Here is a 22,639-nt window from a genome sequence, read left to right as displayed (position 1 = left end):
CCGCAGCCACCCCACAGCAAGAACCAGCCCACAGATAGGGTCAAGCAGCAGTTCCTGAAAAAACTAAGTTATTTTAACCTTTTGTTGCTCTTCATCTGCAGAAGAGTCATCGGATGCCTGAGGAGAGTTTCCAGGGCTGTTCCTTTGAGCATCTGCACCCCCATCTGCAGCAGGTGGCACTTCCAGCATTGGCACCCTGGAGACCCCATTTCTCCCAGTCCCTTGCTCCTCTGGCCTGGAATGGGAGCAGGTGCGTGACCGGCTCTCCTGGGAGAGCTCCACGAATTTCTCCAAAGCGCTGAAGAAATCAATCCTGTCTGTGCTGAGGTCTGTCACTTCAGGCTGAGGGTTCTGTTGAAGACCTGGGGAATTTTGGTTTGGGGACTGGGGGAAGTCTTTTAAGCATGAAGTGAATTCTTCCATGGGAACCAAGTGCACGTTCATATCAGGCTTAAGGGCATCTTTTTCTAGGTCATCCACTGTCAGATCAGGAAACTCAGTTATTTCCAAGGGGGGCTGGAGCTGCATTAGGGCCTCAGAAGCACGGCAGTTGTCAGGGGGGACAGAGTCTACACAACACCCTGCCGTACAGCCATTGATATTGTTCAGGTTCAGCTTGTCCTCCATCTGCTCAGCGTGGAAGTCTCTGCAAGTAAACTCTAAGTGGATCCTTCTCTCCTTCACACACATATCCTCGATCATGTTTGCATCCTCCGGGAGCTGCTGCTCCCTGTCCAGCTCAGCTGAGTAGATGGGAGACATGGGCTGCTGGTTGTCATTGGTCTTGGCCTCTGAGATCTGGTCAGCTGAAGTGGTGATCTCCTTTTTGTTCAGCTCCAGCCCAGCCTTGCAGATGGGCTCGTGGTGATCCGAGAGGTCGCTGTCCGAGTGTGAGCGCCAGAGTTTGTTGTGCCGCTGTTTGCTGCAGGGAAGGAGAGCAAAGGAAAACAGTGAGTAATTTCTACATACCACAGCCAGATCCACCTGGTTGTAAGAGGACACAACCTACAACAAAAACTGCCATATGCTGGAGTCACTGACCACAACTGAGGCTTCACCTGAACAGTTCAGGGCCAGACCTGCTGCTGGAGAAGTTGATCCAGTAGCAAACCACTTTCCAGGAGCTAAATTCCACGGCATCATTCTGCTCCACATACCCCTCCCTATTCCTCAGCAGTGCTGGATCCATCAGCACAACAAATGCAATGTTTAACTGACTGCAGAATTTGGTCCTTTCTCACACAGCACTTTTCCATTTGCTATCTGGTGAGCGGTGACTAGAAGACAGAGAACCCCTTGTGCTGGACACAAGCAGGTGGTGGACACTGAGTAAAGTCCAACTTCCCTCACAGTTCCTTCTCTGAATAGCTTCAGTCACCAATAACTGGTGCTTGTAACCAAGGGATAGAGTGGGATGAGTAGAGGCAGGTGTGTGTGCAAAACCACACAAGACATCCTCAACAGTAAACACACAGCCCAAATTACCACCCACCTTCCACAGGAAGGAAATTCAGAACTCCTCCAGCTCCTGGAAAGCCCCTTTAGGAAAGTCTGAGCCATGGAAAGGCCAAGTAACTGCCAGTGGCATTGCATCACCTTCCTCATCTCCACCTGCCAAAAACCCCAACCCATGCACCTGGGCTTACAGACAGCACTGCAGGCAACTTCTTGCCATGAAATGCCAGAGCTAGCCCAGGCTGCAAGGGTTTGCTGAGTGGCCATGGCCACAGGGATGTGTTTCCACCCATTGCCCCTAGGAGGAACACAGAAACCACAGAAACCTCCTTGGAGCTGCAGATCTTGCAAAACCCCTCCAGTCCATTGCTAGCATGAGCAGGCACTCCCAGACACATCCAGTGGCCATGTTAAGTTAATTTACAGATGGTACTGAGCTAATTACCACGTACCAGTTCAGTTGTGGGTACCCGACAGCTAAGGAAAAGAATCCATTGCAGATTCTGATTTCCAACCCTATAATCAGTGACAACCTTGTGTGACACAGGGCCTTTCACAGGAGAGGAGAGTCAAGATCAGAGGCCAAGGACACTGTCCTGGGATGCACACGCTCTGTCTCCAATGGGTTTTGGAGTGTTTTGACACTGGCAGCAGAAACAGGCTTGTCCCTGAGGCAGGTTCTTGCTTGGGCTTTGTGTGGAATATCATCTGACATCCCTGGTCACACAACCTGGGGAGCTGCTGGTGTTTTCTGAGGGCACTTCACTGCTCAAATCCAGCTCTCTGCTGCACATTTGATTTTGAAAGTGAAAATTACCCTCCTGTGAGCAACTGGCACACATCTGAGGACCAAACCAGATGTCAAGCACAACTGGCAGAGGTGTGCTGTGCTATCCAGTGTGACACTTCCTCAGTCTGACAACCTGCATGAGGTGCAGGATCAGAGAACAGGAGCCCACTTCCCTTCCCAGAGCCCACAGCCGCCTCTTGACCTTCCTGGGCAACATTCCCGGTGCGCTTTTACCCACACCAGCTTTGGACCAGGAGTCCCCCACACCTCCCACCAGCTCTCTAGGCTTGGGTATGAAACTGCTGTTGATTCACAAGCTGCACAAGGCACACGAGATCCCAAACACTGATTTCCTGTAACTTATCTATAACTAATAACAGAAACAGGTCAGGCTCAGTCTTGCTGTGTTTATCAACAGAGGGAGGGGACAATTTAACTAACCCCAGGAAATATGACAGTCCCAAAGAGCAAAACACACTTCTTGTTGTGACTAAAAGCAGGCAGGGGGTTTTCATTTTACAGATGAAAACATATCCCAGTTGCTATAACCCCAGCACAAAACTGTAACTGGATAGTGTGAGCACATGGCTGCCCTCACATACCTTCCCCCTGAAATTAGAGCAGTCACATGAGTGTCAATCTGTTGTTTTTTTGGTTTTGTTTTTTCTACCTGTCCTGGAATACTGCAGCAATAAACAAGGCAGCCAGAGGCCAGAGGGCAAAGCTAAATAACACAAAGAAAGAGGAAAAAAACCAGTTTGGAGCTGAGAGAGGAAGTGGGTGAGGAGGGACAGTTTCTGCAGCACAGAGGGGCCATTCCTTGCTTCAGTGAAGCTTCATTTACTGCAGGCTTTTTCATCCTACACAGATATAACGCACTGCTCTTGCATTTTTTAACGCCTCACAAGTAATCCTGCTTGTGCCATTGTACAGGGACTTGCAGAGTAGGTCAGGAGCAAGGCTGTACTTCAGTGGAAGGGAGGCCACATGCCAAATGGTGGCAGCAGGAAAGATATACCTCTAAAAAATAAATTACTAAAAGACAGGAAAAAATAATCCCTAACCAAAATGTTTGTACAGGGTGTCTTTGCAGGCATGTCACAAGCTACCAGATTGGCAGATTACCCAAACCAACTGCCAGGTTGGGCCTGAAGATGTGAGATACCAGCTGTTCCCACACCAGAGCTCCTCACAGGTGTTCACCAACCTGTTGGTGTGTTTTTCACACCTAAAAAGCTTCTTTTTCTCCATCCAATCTAATGAGATCTAATTTCCCAGTCTGCTCAATGCACATCACACTGCTCAGGTCATCTCTGGCCCAGAGTTTAGCACTGACCTTTACTAGCTGGTGCCAGCAGCATGTTTAGTGTCACATGAGGCATCGAAGGCAGGTGTGGTATCTGTCTCAAAGGGTTTCAGTCCAGCAGGGCACCATTTTTTAAAATTGTCTATTCCACGTGATCTGTCCTGAGACTTGATAGAACTTGGCTGCTTTTTAGAAAGAAAGAGGCTCACTATGGCAGGCAGGGTTTGGGGAGTAGGAGAGAGGAATGCAGGCATGGGAAGAGACGGAGGATGAAGATCCTGTGGGTGCACCTGGTCAGGGATAAAGTTTGGAGAAGTCTGAGGTTGTTTTCCTGTATAGACAGGGAAAGAGGAAGCACACTCCAGGGACAGGGGAGCTTACACCAAGGGGTTGGTGTAAAAATTGGGAATCCAGGCCTGGCCCAGCAACAAACACTGGGAACAGGTGGAGAGCAAAGGAGGATGGAAAAGTTATTAAAATGAAAGAGAACTGAGGTCTTTGCAAGTGGATAGAACAGACATAAAGGGATAAAATCAAGCAGGGGACAGAGGTAAGAAGTGCTCCCTTAAAAACAGTACATGAGTGACAGAGCTGCTGTAACAGCATATAAAACAATGGCTGGACTGGATTCTACAAAAAGAAGGCATGTCCCAATAGCACCAAAAAAGCTTCAAAATTTACTCTTTACTTTGGTCCAAACCTGCTAAGATCCAGCTCCTGTGGCAGGAGTCTCAGATTGGGTAACTCTGCTGCAGATCTGCTTCCAAAGCACACCAGGATCCCAAACAAAATACCATAATCTGGCAAGACAGAGTATCACTACCTCCTTCCAGCTGATCACGTGAAGACATTGCTTAACACAGCCTAGAAACATGCAATATTTATGTCTTTTTGCTAGTCAGGTGATAGGCTTGGGATTACAACACACTTGCCCATACCCAGGCCCAGCTCCAGACCAGCCTCAGGATTCCAGGCAGGAATAAACACCACTGTTGCAATGCACAGAACATCCTGTCCCCTCCCCTCACACCAACACTTACCAAAAGGATCTAAATAAAACCAGACCAGCTGCTGAGGAAGGGCATGTTCAACAGGGAACTGTGAGGGGACAATGCGAGTTCCCTGCCAAGTGATGTTACAAGCAACAGGGACATCACTTATCTCTGCTGGAGCCTGCATGGCTCTGAATGCTGCACTCAGATAACACTTCATGGGATGCTACTTTCCAAAAACCAAACATCCTAGAAGTCAAACAGCTTCCTGACAGCTCCTTGTTACACCCATTTTCCCAGGCTCAGCTGAGATAACCCTGTGAACAGAGATCCTTTCTTAAGATCCCGAGCTTGCACAACACAGTGATACAAGCTCTGACTAAAAGAATGGAGTCAACCACTGAAGTGTTATGCCTTAAGACGGATAATTAGGATAATTCCTTCCACTCACCTGGCCAGCAGGATCCCTTGGTACTCCTCCAGCTGCCGCATGAAGCTGGGGTTGGGCTTGGTGACGGTGCGCCTTTCTTTCACATAGTCGTAAGCCCTGTCCAGGTTCCAGCCATATTCCTTCATGGCATAGGCAATCACCGTGGATGCCGAGCGGCTCACTCCCATCTTGCAGTGCACCAGGCACTTAGAACCATTTTTCCTGAAGTGGGAGAAAGAACAAAAGAGGATCACTAAACAGAAAACATCTGACAAGCTTAAGAAAACAGTAACTTCTTTACCAGAGCGTTATCAAACATATTTTCAACACTGTGGCCACAGCTGGAGCCTGGGATGTGATCTGATAATCCAATTTACAAACTGGAGCAAGACACACAAAGAAACTGAAGAACAAGGTCTTATTAATATTCCTAAGAGATTTTGTTGCATCAGCTCTTCTAAAGCAAAGCAGAAAAGCACGGAGATAGAGGAAAACCTCTGAAGACTAGTGTGGCACTCTTGAACTCAGCCCAAATGGCCCACTGGCATCAAGCTGTATTCCAAATGAAAAGAGAATCTGTACCACAAACATGGTGTCACAGTTTAGAAACACATCCCAGAGAGATACTAAGCAGTTCAGGGCAGTCTCTAGCACAGTGATGTTCTTCTACTGCAAACCACAAAATGAAAATGCTGTGATGCTAGGTAGGCAAGGAGGAAAAGCAGTTAAGAAAATCAGCAGGAAAACAAAATGCTTAGTATATATATCTTCTAAATGAGTGTGTTGTGTTTTCTGAAAAGACTTACTTTGCCTTGGAGATGAATTTGTAGGTATCATTCCAGTAAGCCAGAAGATCTGTAGCTTCTTCATCATAAACCCGGATATTGTGGTATTCAAAGAGCCCAGGGAAGAAATTATCTATTTCTCGAGTCACATTCAAAATGTACCGTACCCTGCATGGGAACAGCAGAGAGAAACACAGCCAGTTCAGAGAGATGGCCCACTGCTACACTGCAGTTTTGTCTTGCTCTGCCAAGGGTATTTGGAAGTGCACTCTTGAACAAAATTCCTGGGAAACCAGGAATTAATGCAAGGAAGCAGCAGCTAACACAGGTAGGGTTTGCTGGGCAGTTTAGAGCCTGATAACAGAGATCCATGGATAGAAACTTCCTCTGCACAATGTCAGGTCACACTGCTCACCACCTCTATTCCACTTATCAGCAACACTTGTGCCACAGGAGCTCCTGCAATCAGTGTTTGCACATTTTCTCCAAGCCCCTTTATGAAACTCTCATCCTGCTGCACCAAAACCATGGCAAGATGGAAGACTAAGCCTCTCAGTAACACCAGAGCTAAACAAACACATAAAGTAACTACAGAGAGATGTAACAGACAATGAGCCACTGGGGAGGATTTATTTCTTATCCCTAAATTTTCTGGAAAGGAAACTGCTAGAGAAAGCATGTGATATTTATGTATACAGCATTCAGTATTTTTAGCCCTGAGGGTTACTTGTAAGATGCTTATGAAATGCACTCATGCTGGGGTACCAGGCAGAACAAGAGAGTATCACTGCAACAGAGTGACGTTCCTTTTCCCAAGCAAGTATGAGATCACTGGCAATCAAGTAGGACCTGTTGGACTCAAGGAAACCACAGCAGACCCTGAGCTCACCAAGAAGAGTCAATTTTGCCAGGCTGAATTTCTGAGGTACAGAATTACACTATCAGTTCACCAGTCTGATTAGTTTTTTCCACTGCTTTGGCACAAATAAGCCAAACCCATTAATAATTATTTAATTGCACAGTCTTGGTGCTTATAACCACCTGGTCTAGAGAAAGGATAATCTAAACTTGAAAAGTAGAAAGGGCAGGAAACAGAGGAACCCAGCTGTGCTCAGCCTGAGAGCTACAGGATTTTACTTCCTACTGGGCCCCACTCAGAGGAACAAATGCTCTTCTCCACATTTTCCTTCCTGCCACAGCCTGGAGGTCTGAAGTGCCTCTGTAATCAGACTACAACCATGGGCTGGGGCTGAGGGCATGGAGCCAACTATGCAGCATCCAGTTCAGTAATTGCAGCTTTTTACAACCTATAGCTATGAGCTTGCTGCCTTCCTTTGTTTGCTTGGAGATGTTAGTTAAGGTCAGAAGTAAGATTCTTTTACTAAAAAAGATTTTTTTTTTCTCAGGGTGCCTGTTTGTGGGACAAGGAGTTTGGAGGAAGAGCTTGTTTGGATCTGCAAACCCTAAAGTAAGACTCAGGTTACACAGCAGGTATGGAACAGAGTTTGTTGCATAGAAAAGTGTTAAGGCCAGGCTCTTGCTGTTAAGCTGATGGTCCAAAGCTACTCACCCTCTGTTCTGCAAATCTTCCAAATTGGAGGCATTCCATTCTGAGCCCTGCAGGGAAAACATGCAAAGGGACACATCAGGCAGAAGGAAGGCATGGCCAGGCACTAGTGGAGGAAGGGGATGGTCATCAGTGAACCACAGCAGGAAGCTGACCAGCCAAGGGATGGCGAGCTGGGGGTCCTTTGAGCACAGGGTTACACAAGTGATAACCAGGACTGATGTTCAGCACTTCCTCTCACTCCATTAACCAGATCCTTTCTGAAATAAGAAGCAGCTCTGCCAACAAGAGCCCAGCACTGTGTGTTGGCACTTCCTGCAAACTGCTGACAAATCAACCTCAGCAAGACAGGACCACTCCACCCTTTCCCTGAAGGCTGCTGCCAGTTCTGCCCCAGAGAGGAGAAACTGCCTGCATTTAAAAACCATCCAGGTGCTCTTTATACATGAAACACCCACCTTGAACATCAAAAGCAGCAATACCTAAGCTCACTTGGGTTACACCTCTTCTCCCCATGTTCAAAGCCTGTGTGAGCAGAGAAATGAAGACATTTAACTGACCCTGTCTAGGTAACCCTCTTCTCTGCAGCACACGCAGGGCCTCCAAGCCGCTTGCTTCCTGCTCAAACACAAACCTGACTGAAAACAAAACCACTCAAAGGCTTCCTTCAAAATTTAAGGTGCACAAGCTCTCTGCTTCCCTGTCCTAAAATGGCTCCCAAATGGAAAGATGATCCAGATGAAGATGATTGATTGTATTTACCAAGGCCCAGAATCAGTTTAATGTTGCCTTTTTCAGTCAAGGAAGCACAATTTAATTCAGGCCTGGGAACCATCAGTTTCCACAGGTAGGGAGAACAGTGCTGCAGGGGTGAAAGACTTTTCTCCTGTCCTTTCATCCACAATTACCAACATCATCAGTTCTCTTATTTCCTGCTTAGCTCTTTTAGCACTCCTTAAACAGGATCCTACAGGGTTCTTGCCTCCACCTGGAAGGAAACAGCTTCTTGCCTTTCTGAGCCCTCACAACACAACCCTGCCTTGCAGCACACACACTCCTGGGTGAAGCTGGTGCCCAGTCCCAGCAGCACCGCTCCTCACCACAGCAGCTGCTCTGCAAACACTTCTATTCCACACATAAACCACAGCTCCTCTTGGTGCTGCCTGCAAGCCTTGCTTGAAAGGTTTTCTCCCCATTAAATGCACTCAAGAGCCAAGACTCCAAGCCCTGCAGTGCATCCAGCTGCCTTTTGGCCAGCACCATAAGCCTGTAACAGGTCCCTCTCTCTCCTTATAACACATAGTCTGCAAAAAAAAAAATCCATTACATCGTAGGTACTTCCAAGTTTCCTGGCTCTACCCCAAAATGATATCCTGGGAGTGCTCACATTAACAGAGACCATCCCTTCCGAGCCAGAGACTGGGAGAGGCCCTCTCCATTTGGAAAGAGCAGCTGGTCCAAGAGGAATGGCTTTGTTTAAAGTGGAGCCAACCTCAAAGGCTTGACAGCCCAACCAAACTTGCGTCTGTGGTTCTGGGGCTGGGAAATCCAGCGGAGCGCTGACTCACCAGAAGGAGCTGCAGTAATTAAGACAGGCCCCAGCAGCAACTAAGCAAGCAAAACATTAAACAGCAAAATGTTTGTGTTTCCTTAAGTGACTTATCTCCAAGATTCTTTGTTATATTACTCTGTTCCTCCTGGATCACACAAACTCAGAGCTTTCCACCTGGATGTCACACAGTTCTCCTCCCTCTTTGCTATAGTTATGCCTTTCCCAAACGTAAGAAAACTTGGCATGTGGATACCCTGGACAGTTAAAACACAAAACTGGTCTTACATCAATGTAAACAGCCCTGAAAAACTGTTAAAATTAAGACCTTGTCCCTTCCATCCTCTTGGTACATGCTCTACAGCTTGGTGCTACATGGCAAAGTTTAGTAGAGCCAAAAAGCCAGGCTCTCTTGTTCACCCCAGGATCAATCAACCTCTCCTTCAGAATTCCTTTAACTTTCTCCAGAGGCCCCTGTGTCAATAGTGAAAAGTGTTAGGAGGGCTTACTTTTGTATTTGCTGTTACCACTCACCAAAAAGACATGATCAAATATCTGTGTGGGGCTGTCCATCTGCCCAAGGATCACTATCATTTCATTGTCAATGAATTCTTTGAACTCCCGCAGGTTACACACCATCTGCATCTCCAGCTCTGTGCGTATCTGCATAGGTAGGAGGGACACAAGGAAGTCATGTGAAGCTTTTGCTCTGGTTTTTCTTCATGGCATGAAGCACAGAGCTCTTTAGTTTGCACAACAGCATTTCCAGTGCTGCACCCTCACCACTCACCTCTTTTGAGGTGATGTTCTCCAAATCTTTCTGCATCATGATCTCCCTTAATTTGGTCTTAATCAGCCGTTCCGTGCGTTCCCGCTCAGTTGGGCTGTCAGAATAAAGCAACAGTCACTGAGAGGGAAAACAAACTGGATTCATGACACTTTTAAAATAGGTGTAAGACTGCATACTCTGTGGAGTCTCAGACTCTCACACAACTTCCTCCAGGCATGTCCTCAGCTGGAGGGAATTCAGGTGACAGTAAAGCCCATTTTAGATTCACAGTTGTATATGAAAGCCACCAACTAAATGCTCCTAATCCATTGTAGTCATCCAGAGAACCTCTGGTATTTGGTAAAATTTAAATTGGGAAGGCTGCATTATACCCTCTGGAGCAATATCTAAGCCTCTCCCTACCTTTCTTGGAAAGGTAACAGCTCCAAAACTCCTTACATGGAGAGATGAGGGCAGCTAAGCCTCTGCATTCCTCCCCCCTCTGCTGCCAGGGGCCTTATCACCAGCTGCAAAAATAGCCTGAGTAACACCAGGGGAAGCTGCAGTAGAGCAGCAGCAAGGGGCTGGCTCACCCAGCATCTTTAGGAGGGACCCAGCAGTGACAATCTTCCACCACGCTTTCTCTGGAAGGCTGCCAGGTTGGGGAAGGCACGGACGTTGCAAGTGTTCAACTGGTGGTTCACAAATAAAAATAATGGAAGTTCCTGGTTCTTTTAACCTCATGCATTATTTCAGGATTCCATTGAGAGAATGCTGTTTAAGTGTCCCAAGGAAATCATTCAATTTCAAGGTGCCACCAGGGAAAGGGTGGGTTAGATAAAATTTATATATGAAAAGCTACAAGAAAATATTAATCTGTCAGCCTGCCAAAACTTTTCAGCCACCCGCCTTGTACATTAAAAAACAATCAAGTGTGAAGACTTCTTCACAGCTGAATAACTGCTTAGCATCATTATTCACTCAATGGATTCCAACAACAGGAAATATCTGGGAGCATAAATCAACCAAAGGCACTATTATCCTGGGAAAGCAGCTGGGGCCAGTGAAGTAATTGCAAAAGGGGCAAGTGAAAACCCTCACACTTGGCACCACATCTGGTCACAGACTACCTTTCAGGTTATATGGTATCAGTACCATCAGAAGTTACTAATGACAGGGGTGGTAAACCTTGAATGTTGATACAGACTATAAATTTTGCCTTTCCAAATTGTCTAACCATTTACCTCAGCCACTGTTTGGACCATCTATCACCTGATACCCAAGCATTTAGCTGGAGGCATCTTGGAACCTGCACACTGTCCTGTTCCACACTTGCTAAGCTCCTCAGAATAACAAAAACCTGCACTGCTCTTTGCCCCCATTCCTAGGTGTTTCAGATGGATGAGATGAGGAAGTTTCTAAGTTTAAAGGCTCAGAAGTACATACATAAACACTCTACTTCTTAGCAAAATTAACTGAGTAAGGATAGAAAGACCATGTTAGTCTAAACATGTGGTCAGATACATGGCAGTGTAAGAGCAAAGTCCAGAGAAACCTGTTCCTTCCAGGCCTGGAACAAGAGGAGAAAACCAGCAGAGACAAGACACCTCTCTCACCAGTAACATGGGACTTACCTTGCAGAAGCAAAGGTCTGCAATCCTAAAGCCCAAGATAAACAATTAAACTGAAAACAGAGACTGGAGGAGATGCAAGGGAGCCCCAGGAGCGCTAAATTTCCAGTGCTGGTGTTTACCTAACCAGGAGTCCACTTACTACAAAGAACAGGAAGCCTCTCCTAATTAATACCTGATTAAGAGCAATCTCTTGTGGAAGCTTTCTCCTCATTTGGGGACAGTCAAACACTGGCTCAGCAGAGCCAGCCCAACTTACACATCTGTGAAGAGGGCGGGCGAGTCAGGCCGGTGGGACTGGACATCTTGCATGGCATTCCACTCGTTGACCGACAACTGATCCGAGTTGATATGGCTCTCATAGTAGCTGACCCACGTGAGGAAGAGGCTCCCTGGATAGTAATTGTTGCTCCGTGCCACTTCACAAGCCTTATGCAAACTCTGCAGAGCAGACCTAGCAAGGGAACAACACTTACACGTTTATAATTTCTTCCTCAGGCTGGTATCAAGCACCAAGCAGCAGCCAAATCCAGGATGCTGTCTCATCAGCTGGTACAAACCCCTGGCACTGTGCATGAGGCTGCCCTGCAAGGCTGTTGATTTCCCATGTGCTGCCAGAACTTGCATGTCTTAATTGGAGCATGCCCAAAACAAGCTTGGATAGCAGTGAAGGTGCCCACAATTCAGAGGGCAGAGGCACCCATGTCTCTGGTTCCAAAATCTGCTACAAATACCCAAGCCCTAAATAAGATACACTGAGTTTGTGTCCAAGACAGGGTGCTGACAGCTCCTACTGTGCCATCAGCTGTCCTGTGTGCTGGGCAGGGACACCCAGAAATCAGACATGCACAATCAAGGGCTCAGGACTGCACTGAGATGTTTAGGTGTCTGCCCTCTCTCACTGCACAAGGGATGTCAGAAGTTTCTTCAGCTGCTGCTGGGAAAGAAATCCCCCTCTCCTATTTTTAGCTTATTTTAAATCTTTGACTGGGATCAGAAGGATCCAGGTCAAAATCACTGGGGTGACAGCAGCATCGCTGACAGGCGATGTATTTTTGCAATGCAAAGAAGCTTGAGCCAGAAATACTTTTATGATCACTACATGAACCACCCTAAAAGGAAAGAAAAATGCAAGCAGCTTCTCTTTCCTCTATCACAATGAACATCTCAAAATATTTCAAACATACACTCAAAGCAATGTGACTTTGGGCACAAAGCAGCAGCCCTTTGCAAGGAAAATCACCCTAATTCCTTCCTGCCCTCAGCTGAGACAAAGCTGCTGTACACCAGCACTTACATGGCTTTTTTCCTTTGGTACCAAACTTCCTTCCATGTCTCTGAAGGAAACTTCTGACTGCACAAGTAGGTCTCAAGGTAACAGTAACATAAAGCAGCACCTGGTTTTTAAGAGCTTAAGCAGCCAAAACATCTGGAAAAAGGATCACTGGGACAGCTTGCAGTAAGTACTTACCACATTGCCTGTACAGACACGGGTTTGAATATGTGCACCCTGTTATCTGTTGATACGCTGAACCCTCTGGTGAGAAGAGAAAGGGCACAGTAAAAATGTGTCCCAAAAGTCACTTTTTAGTTAATAACTGATAGTCTGCAGCACATTAGAATAGCAAAGGTCTAGCCCTATGCATACACTGCTGAGTTCAGCTAGCAAACAGATCAAAATAGCACACTAAAAGCTCTAAGATAACTTCTTTAAGCAGCTGCTGTTTGGGAATGAAACTAAGACAGTGGGACAGTGCTGGGCTGTGCTGTTTACCTTGGCAACACAAATTCAGTGCCACAGCTGGGAGCAACAGAGTCCAGCTAAAGAGATCCTGAGGCAGCTACCAAGGAAAGAAATGTCATTCCACGCACTGCACTGGACAGCCTGAGTAACTGGCACAAACAGGAGTCTGCAAGTCAGGTGTCTATTTGGCAGAGAAACATCATTATTGCTTTCTGTTGGGCTGAGTGCTGCCTGCTGAAAGCGTGATGGAGGAACACATAATAGGATCCCTTTAAGGAGCTTTCACTACACACCCACTCACCAGTAAAAGCTCCTTTACTCCAGCTTAAACACACACATAAGCTACTGTCTCAGTGCATGTTTATTCACAGATAAGTCAATTACTGGTGTTCTCTGCCACAACCACTGTGATTAAGGGCCTTTGAGCCTACTAACCCGATACAGGTCAACAAAGGAGGGCTGCTGGAATGGCGAGGGCTCTGCAATCACTAGAATCCTTCCCCATACACTTTGTTCTAAGCTGTATTAACACAGAACACACAAAAGGCACTCACCCATCTCCATCCAGGTGGATCAAGGTGTCGCTCCAGAGCGGCAGCACCAAGCCCATTGTACAAGTGCTACTGCAGTCAGAAAGAGAAAGTCAGTCTATCTACTACAGCACCATGTTATTATTCCAACTTCATGGCAACAGTTACATATTTTTGTACTCATTAGGAAAAAGAAAAAATGAAAACTCCCAATGTTGATTCAGTGACAAACAGTGCCAGTGTTGTTCTACAGGGGCCTGACAAGGATCACCAACCAGATTCAGGATACAGCACTACCCTTTCAAGCAAGCTTAAAGGGTTAACACATCCAGGAGAAGAGCAAACAGGATCCCAAAACACTGAACTTTGTGCAGAAGGTCAGAGGGGGCTCAGTCTTTGGTTAGCTCAAGGCTTTCTTTACAGATTAATCCCTCACAGGCTCAAGAGGTTTGGTTCTAGCTCTGATTTTGCAACCCACAGCTTCATTTTCTTGTTTGTCCCTCAGCCACAGCTGCTGGAGACTGGGAGCAGAGCAATGCAATTAAAGGGTGACTGGCAGCACAGCAGGTTGGCAATCACAGCCTATCACCTGTGACTGACTCTTGACCCTCCTTCGCCCTCCCACACCTCAAGAATGAGCACAACAGCCATCCCATACAGATACCTCCTGGCAATCCCACTTCTCTCTCAGCTGCTTTACTCTGCCCTCACAGTGCCCCCAGCTTTCTGTAAGGCTGAGCAAAAAGTCAAGTTAAAAGAAGAAACCAAGTGATGGAAAAAAGGCAGGGGCGGGGGAACACAACACAACCTGCTCCAGGTTGTTAAATGAAAAGAGCTGAATCTCATAAAGCTGCAAAACTGCTCCATAATCAAAGCAGCATCTTGAAGAACTGAATTCAACTGCCTCCTGCTCTTATGCTTTGCACCAGGTGCTCCCAGATTTCCACCAGGTTCCAGCACACCTGCCAGTCTCCAGCTTCAGAGAAGAGCAGGAAGAGGGAGGGCCAGCTAGGGAGCCCTGGAAATGCACACGCCTGGTGCCCAGCACCAGGAGACACTGCGGCACGCAGCTATTTCTGTTGACAACATGAGATGAGCTCATGGAAAGATGTGTTTTTAAAAGGCTTCCCAAGGTGGCCGGGGTATTTTTAGTGGTACTGTTCAGCAAGCGCTTATCAGAGACCATAGCAACAAGTCTACACGGAGTTATAAATACCGAGTGGGCTCAGGGAGGGAGGATCACAGTGACCATCCAGAACACCAGGAACTCCAGCAGAAAGCTAAAACGAACCTGCTATGTTATTACAGACTGAATACCAGTGAGCTCTCAGTTATCAAAGGTGTCTGTGCTGGTACATCACAGCCAACAACAAGTTCCAAGTTCACAACAACCTGTGCAAGGACAAGTTATTCTTGCCCCAAGGCAAGAGCATCTCTGAGTCACAGCTGTCCACACATGTGCAGAGATAGGAGCCAAGGGCAGCATCAAGCTAGTCCCTCATTTTAGCAGGCATCACCCAAGCTCAGCATCCAAACCAAGCATGGTGGCTGCTGAGACCAGCAAGCAATGTTTGGAAGGCAATTTCTTAGCCAAATAGCTCAAAAATATTTTCTAGTGATCCTACTAACTACCTGGAAGTTATTTATTCCAACTAGTGTCAAAAGCAACACTCATTCCTGTAGCAGCTGTGCTGGAAGTAAGCATGAGTATGAAACCTTCCAAAATTGAATATCCAGCTGACTGTCTTCCAGTAAAGGCCAAGATTTACTTAAAACTATTTTTAAGAGAGCCATGTGCCTCCATGCACTCTCCAAAGTGCCCACTGTCCCCTTCTAAATGTGAAGTTTCTGCTCCTGAAGCTGCGGGGTTGCTGTCACCTGGCTTACAGTTCTTCCAGCAGCAAAAGCTGCTTCCCAGCCACATTCTGCAGCCTTGTGGAAAGGTCAGCGGGAATTTCAATGAACGAAGAAGAAGCACTAAAACCTGATGACACACTGGGGACAGCATATGGTGTGCATGATCTGCTATCACCAACCCTGACACTGCCATCAGGCCTTTGTGCCATGCCCTTGGCAAGGGACTGCCTGACAGTCCCCTTCTTACTACCTGCTCTCCTGAACCCTGAGGTCCAGCTTCTCTAATTGCAGCTTTTTCTTTCTTTGCATGAAGATTGTCCCTGTCTCTGGTGTGCAGATGTAGGGCTTGGGGACCTTACTCTTCAGAGGCACTGAACATCCTCACAGAAACCTGAAGCTTGGAGGAATGAGAGGAAGGAGGCACTGTTGCCTTCACATTTACCACCTCCTCTCAAGAAATAAAAAGACACTTCTGGATCTCAAGAAAAGTGTTAGCCTAAAAAAGCTGAAACAGCCTATCCCCAGAAAACACAGGACACCAGACAGTGATTTCTACAGTTAACTTGATGTAGGGGTGAGCACAAGGACTTCCCCCACCTGGACACTCTGAGTACCTGTCATTGGAAGAGAAATCCATTCCTAGGACGATGCTCTCCTCCGTGTCTTGTCTGCCATTGGTGGACACCACCACCATGTATCTAGTGCGGTTCTGGTAGGTACTTTCCAGTCTTACAGCCTGAAGAAAAGAAGGGGAAGAGGTCAGCAGTGCAGTCAGCAAAACACACATTATTACCTTTACAGGCCACTTTTTCATGCTGAGTGACAGGCGCAGAAGCAGTGATGCAGTCTGGACTGGTATGGATGCTCCATGCTCCTCAGCTGGGTAACAAGTGCTTTACTCCCACACAGTGCCTTCCTCAACAGCTGGCATGTTCCTGGTGCACTCTGCACATCTGGTTGCAGGCCCTGCTCTGTCCCACCAAGGCTGACTTTGAACAACCTACAGCCCTCTGAATGGTCCCAGCCCAGTGAGCTTTGTGGACCATCACTGAGACAGATGGGTGTTGAACCTTCACCTTCAGAGGGCTTTGCCCCAAGAACCAGAACTTTCCTGTAAATTACTGTGTGCTACAACAGCTCCAATGAGTCTCCTTCCACCAGCTTCCCAGGCAGCTGGACAGACATCCAGGAACTAATTCATAGTGGTTTCTTGCTGGCCCTTTGAATTCTTCTGGCAACTTCCCCAGTGCAGAAGCAACCGTACTGCCTTACACCTGGCAGGAAAAGATATGCCTGTGACTAAGCCGTATCCTTCACTGATTCAGATTGCCCAGGAAAGGTGAAAAGTCATCATGCCTCGTTGCTCCTGCCACATTCACTTGTACCCCAGTGCCAAAATAGCTCTAGGAGGACTGGTGTTCAGCCCAAAATCCCCCAAATCAAATACTACTGAGAGCATTTAGAGACCAGTGGAACTTAAACTGTGAATGTCAGACCAATGCTGAAGCTCCCGGAAGGCTGCACTGAGGTGAGCTGCTCCTCCAGAAGCCACAAGGAAGTGAGAACTGAAAGAACTCTAGGAAGCCTTGCAGACAGACTGCTGGTTAATGAGGAGCCTGGGGAAGGGAGCCCAGCACTGAAAGTTTTGCTTATCAAGACTTGCAGCAGACAGCCTTTACATGCAACACTTTTTGGACTCCGTTCCAAGCTGTTTGCAGCTATTTTAGTCACAGAATCCCAACCAGAGAAACTAGGACATCCCTAGAAAGGAAGTGTCTTAATTCTGTATACTAATCCTTAACTTTGGATGGCCCAATCCAACCCCAAGACTCTGTCTGGCCTCAGTGTTTACCACACTGTTAAACTGCTGCTTGAACTTTGAGCAGGGCCTGCAGAGAGCAAACACGGATGAGAAGGAGCCAGCCCAGCCCAGTCTTGCAGCGTGCTGTGGACAGATCACTGTCTACTGCAACAGGACCTGGTTCCTGAATTCCTTGCAACCCAGTGGTTGAAGTCTGAAGTGGTGCTAGACATCCTCCACAAACAGAACCCGAATTCCTCAAACACCAGCAGTCCTCCCAAGCCATGGCTTATGTACATGTCTGTTGGTGGCCCTCACAGGGGGTCATGGCTCAGAGACCTCAGTTTAAACAGTCATCCTTAAAAAAGCTAAGAAATTAACTATCGTGTGAGCTCTCTCAGGAGAAGGCTGCTTTTCCCAATATGCTCCTTTATTTGTTTAGTTGGTCTTGAGGTCAGAGTGGCATCTCTTCCACTCAGAGAAAGCCCCTACTGATCTCAGAGCTCTCCTGTCCACCAGCTGGGAAATCTTGACCACAACACATGGTGGAGTCTACAACAAAGGTTAAACCAGTGCCTGTCAGCTGAACAGAGCCCACCATCCCAGCAGAGTGCTCTGTGGCAGGGAATGCTGAGCGCGGCAGGGAAAGCTGCCCAGTGGCATTGCAGGGGAGCAACAGCTCTGGTGATGGGGCAGAATAGCAAGTGCAGGCAGGAGACAGTGTTGAGAGAGTCTTCCAGACTTGCCCAGTTGGACCAAAGACCAACAGAAACTACCCAAATACTGATGCCAGCAGACAGCTGTGCTCTGTACAGCCAGAGACTGTGCCCCACCCTATCTTCTTAGGATAAGTCATGCTAAAACCAGCCTTATTTTCCTTCTTGCTTCTTGAGTCACTGGGATTCCTTTGGAAACACGGAGGATCAAAGTGGTCAGTCCTTCAAGGTGCAAATTCTCCCCAGGATGGTTGTTTCTAGAACTAACCACTTGCGGGAAAACAGAAAGGTGCTCTTCAACCTAGAAGAGCAAGTAATCACCAAGGTCTTGGTGGTTAATGTAATTATCTGCATTAGGAACTAAGCCTCAACATACAGCACAGACTTGCCTAAAACGGGAGCAGACAGATGCAGCTGCTCCACGTCTGGGGCATTCACACTGGAGTTTCTGTTCTGCTTCTCTTGAAGACAGCCAGCAGCAAGAGGATTAACAAAATCTAACTTACTTTGCTAAACATATTTGGCCAGCAGAAATAGGAAGTCTTGATACAAGACCCTTTAGAACAGGGCAAGACAAACAGTGAGCAAAGGTCATGTAGCTACACGCTGGTAGGGTGGGATTTTCAGAGGGCAGTTAAGAGAAATAGGACATGGCTTAGTGTGGATCTCTGGGTTCACCACTTACACCCTTAGCACAAACTGAAGAATCACGATTGGGCAGATAATGTATTTTGCTAAATTTACTGGAGTATTAAAACAGCAGAATTGACACTGGAAACCAGCCAACTTCAAAAGGTACTATTAGAGGCCAAATGTGCCTATCAAACCACAAATAAATCTCTAACCTTTCCATGAATTTCCAGTTCACATGCTCACCTGCCAGCAGGAGCACACCAAGTGCTCTGATGCCTCTTAAATGAAGATATTTGAAATCCAAATCACTTTAGGGAGGATGGCATGGCTTCAGGGACTGTGATGAGATGGAAAGCTCTTCCTCAACCATCTCATCTACACAGAGCCGGCTTTCTCCTTAATTTGGGATGGTTATTTGTAGTCTGGTCAAAACAAAACAAGTAATCCCTGTAGTCCTGTCAGGGCCAGCCACATTCTTCTTAAGTTTTAGGCTCACCTGAACACAAGCCAACTTTATCTTCTGCTGCATTCTTGTGTCAACTGAAGTATGATGCGATATTTCACCAGCCCTTATGAACAGCACATTCCAAGAAGTTCATACTGACCTTTTGTGCTCCATGATAGTAGGTGTTTCATACAAGAACACATTTCTCATGGAAATAAATGATTTGAAGACAAAATAAATGTGTCCAACTTTCAAGTTCCCAGCTCTGCCAAGCTACAGAAACATGTTCAATCACTTTGCATTCTTAACTCCTTTTCCTCCTTCCCACTGATCTTACACTGGTACCATGGCTCTAATCCTGCTTTCATGGAAGGCTATATACCTCTGCCAACACCTCCAACAGAAACAAGAGTTGTTCCAAATTTTAAGTGTAGGTTTTGAGAGGATTAGATTCCTCCGCTGCCCCCTGAGCTGTGAAGCCAGTCCTCCAACAAAATGAAGAGAATTAATTTCTCTCAGTACTGTTTATATTTCAAATCTCATTTGTACCTGCTGTTTTATCAGAGAGTCCATTGCAGCCCTGCACACCCTTCATTCGTCAAGAATCAATTAAATTCAAGTAGACTATCGAACCTAACCTCATGCAAGATTTCAGCATTCCAAATGTAGCTCTGGACAAAAGGGTTTATGTCTCAGCCCACAAAGTCCTTATTCAGCTGTTAAGGCTAATTTGTCCCAAATCACACAATGTAGCCAGTGATACTGCTGAACAATGCCTTGTTCAATAGCTTCCAATGTTCTAACCCTGGCTCAAATTCTGAAAAGCATTGAGAACCCCCATTCCCATCACTTTCACTGAAATTTTAGTGACAGCAAGGTGTGTCTGGCAAAGTTTAGGTGAGTAGGTCCTTTGGCTTGCTTATGGCAAATTCTTTTCGGTGGTCATTTGGGAAGCTAAAGCATTCCACACTATTGGCATCCATCTTGGCTGTTTCCTAATTATACTCATCCAATCAGTCCATCTCCAGCACAACTCAGGAGGATTCAGCAAACCAGAGGTGCTGGAATTACACTTGTGATGCTGGCAGTCCTTCTTTGGGCAGATGTTGCTAAGAAGCACCAAGAAAACACAGGAAACAAACTTCAGGCTGCTGAGTGATGAAAGGTGCAGACTCACTGCAGTCATGCCTGGCCTTGTAGAGCACTTCAACATGTCCTAGGCAAATTCCTCACTGCTCATACTTGGCTTCTGGAGCTCTTCAGGACTGTGCATCAATGTTATGAACAGCAATGCTTTATTTTACATCATTGTAGAAGGCAACAGCCCAGGAAAGCAGAAGGCCAAGGTTCAGTGCAGATGCATAGCTACATGGGGATCTACATGCTCCCACCTGTTTGCCCATGGCCTTTTGGGATGCCAAAGGTCAGGAGAGCAGAGTGAGGAACACTCTAACAGAAAGGCAGGTGCTCACTCACACTGGTCAGATATTGGTCACCTACTCTTGATTTAAACAGGACACCAAGATAACTTACCCATCCTCTCTGGCAATTGTTACAATATTTTTGAGAGCACAAATACTCAGCACTTGGTTCAAAGACAACTTTCTAGCCATACAATTTGTCTCACTGAACAATCAAAGCAGTCCTTTCACAACTAGCTGCTTTCCTACCTTCATGGTTGCAAAGACTCCCCAAATCTGATGACGGAACCACTCCAACACACACACCCCACTGCTTCCCTGAGTTACACAGGTGTGTTTGTCAAGTGGCACTTAACCTTTGCATTGGTTCACAGGAGATAAGCAGACAGCCAACCTACCAGTCTGATGTTGTCTTCTGGGCGGAGCAGGATGAACATGGCCTGCAGGTGCTGCTGGAGATCCCCTGCGGGCAAGAGGGCAAGGTGAACACACAGAAAGAGTTTTAAATCACATGCAAGTTCCTGGCTGTCCAGCCAGAGCAAATGTCCATCATTAAACCTGACATGTCACCAGGAGTTTCGTTACTGTCACTCCTACCTACTCAGAGATGGGAATTTCGTCATCTCTTAGTCAGCTGCTCTTTGCTCCATGTGCTCACCAGTTCCTGTGCTACTGTGTTCTCTCCTGCTAAATTCTGTTATCTTTTTCTAACAGAAATAAACACCATTTTGGTACTCTTTGCTCCTTGGACAGACAAGTCAACCTAGGCAGAAATGGACCCCACCCTGTGGTTCAACATCTTATTCTACTATGTGCTCTGAACTAGAAATTTGTCATTTATTTTACACCAGCTTATTACTCAGTGCAGAACTACTACCCAGGAAAAAGTATACTCTCCTTGGATTGAAATTAAGTCCTGCTTTAGAACAGCACATGCTCACCTATGGTTGTGTACCAACCCCACCCAAAAGCAGCTAAAAACTGCCAGCTGAAAAATCAAACACCTATAATTTTTTCCTAGAAAACACTTGCAACACCTTTCCTGATGAAGCTGAGGAAAAATAAATTTAGTGCATAACTGTGATTTTAAGTCTTATTAAGGAGAGACAAGTGTCCCAGGTTCCTGAAACACCAAGCATTTCAAAGAAAAGTGAGATGATTTTCTGTCAGTACCGCTGCACTGACTTCTCAGCACTACTCCTGCCATGTAAGAGAGCCAACATCACCCCCTAAGTACTAGCCAGCAGCAACACCTCCTGCAAAGGGCTGCTTTTTCAATCATTACGTGGAAAATGAGTCTGCATTCCCAAAAAGGAGAGTGCAGGGCTGCCAGGTGGGTGGCAGAGATCAGCAAGAAGAGGAGCCTTTACTCTTCCACCCTCTCCCACTCCCCCACAGCCAGGAAGCTGAGTTTAGACAACACTGCAAGGAGCAAATATTCAGCAGGATCAACTACAAGAACCTTTTCTAGGAAGGCTGGTTAATCCCCCTGACCTCCCTTTCTGATTCACCAGTGGTGCTAGAATCCATGTTATTTCACAGACTCTAAGAAATAAGAGACACAGAGCAGCATCCAGAAATACCAAAAAAGGAAAGGAGAAGAAAGGAAAGGTTGCTCAGTGAGAGTACCTGGTTTTGAAATGATTTTTATAGTGGAAGAGCAAGGCTGAAGGGCTGTGCAGCCCCTCTCTGGATGGGACAGAGACAACCTAGCATGGAGTGGGTTACACAGAACATTGCAATCCCTGCTCTCCTCTTCCTCCTTGAAACACATTTCAGCATATGGAGAATGAGTCAATGCTCTGGGAATGCATTTTTAACTGGGGATGGGAAAACTGAGGCACTCAGCAATGCCAGGGAAGTCACAAAGTATCACCGGCGACAACCACCTGAAGCTGCTTCCTGCCCATGGACATTGTTCCCAGTGCAGGAGTGGCTGGCACGAGCTTCCCTAAATAGAAATTATTTATGGAGGTAGGGTACTCAGGAAGGCCAAGTCATCCATCAGACGCTTGTTCTGCCCCGAGTGTCATGACAGGATCTCCCCACATCAACACCAGTGCAAAATCCCGACAGCACTGCTCAGTTCCAGCAAGCTGCAGCTAATAACACAGCGGGAATTGCCGAGAACTGTCAGTCAACAAGCAAAGGTCCTCCTGCACCTCCTGCCCACAGCCTGGAAGAGCTCAGCAAGGATTTGACTAATGAAGCATCCACA

General features: G+C 46.7%; 1 protein-coding gene across 3 annotated transcripts in view; it reads right to left on the bottom strand.

Annotated features, from left to right (window-relative positions):
* SSH2 (slingshot protein phosphatase 2) overlaps positions 1–22,639 on the bottom strand; it is a 91,931-nt gene that overhangs the window by 7,230 nt on the left and 62,062 nt on the right. For all 3 annotated transcript variants that reach the window (XM_005525761.3, XM_014254966.2, XM_088066379.1), the window contains 11 exons: positions 20,820–20,884; positions 16,020–16,141; positions 13,573–13,641; positions 12,746–12,811; positions 11,534–11,728; positions 9,665–9,758; positions 9,409–9,537; positions 7,329–7,375; positions 5,780–5,926; positions 4,995–5,195; positions 79–922 (listed from right to left, as the gene is read on the bottom strand). In XM_005525761.3, coding sequence (XP_005525818.2) covers positions 79–922; positions 4,995–5,195; positions 5,780–5,926; positions 7,329–7,375; positions 9,409–9,537; positions 9,665–9,758; positions 11,534–11,728; positions 12,746–12,811; positions 13,573–13,641; positions 16,020–16,141; positions 20,820–20,884 — 1,979 coding nt within the window. The remainder of the gene's footprint in view (positions 1–78; positions 923–4,994; positions 5,196–5,779; positions 5,927–7,328; positions 7,376–9,408; positions 9,538–9,664; positions 9,759–11,533; positions 11,729–12,745; positions 12,812–13,572; positions 13,642–16,019; positions 16,142–20,819; positions 20,885–22,639) is intronic.

This window comes from Pseudopodoces humilis, chromosome 23 (assembly GCF_049639895.1).
Source record: "Pseudopodoces humilis isolate 2021_Gansu_Grassland_sample_001 chromosome 23, ASM4963989v1, whole genome shotgun sequence".
NCBI lineage: Eukaryota > Metazoa > Chordata > Aves > Passeriformes > Paridae > Pseudopodoces > Pseudopodoces humilis.
Note: the sequence above shows the minus strand (reverse complement) of the source record. Positions and strands in the feature narration are given on the sequence as shown.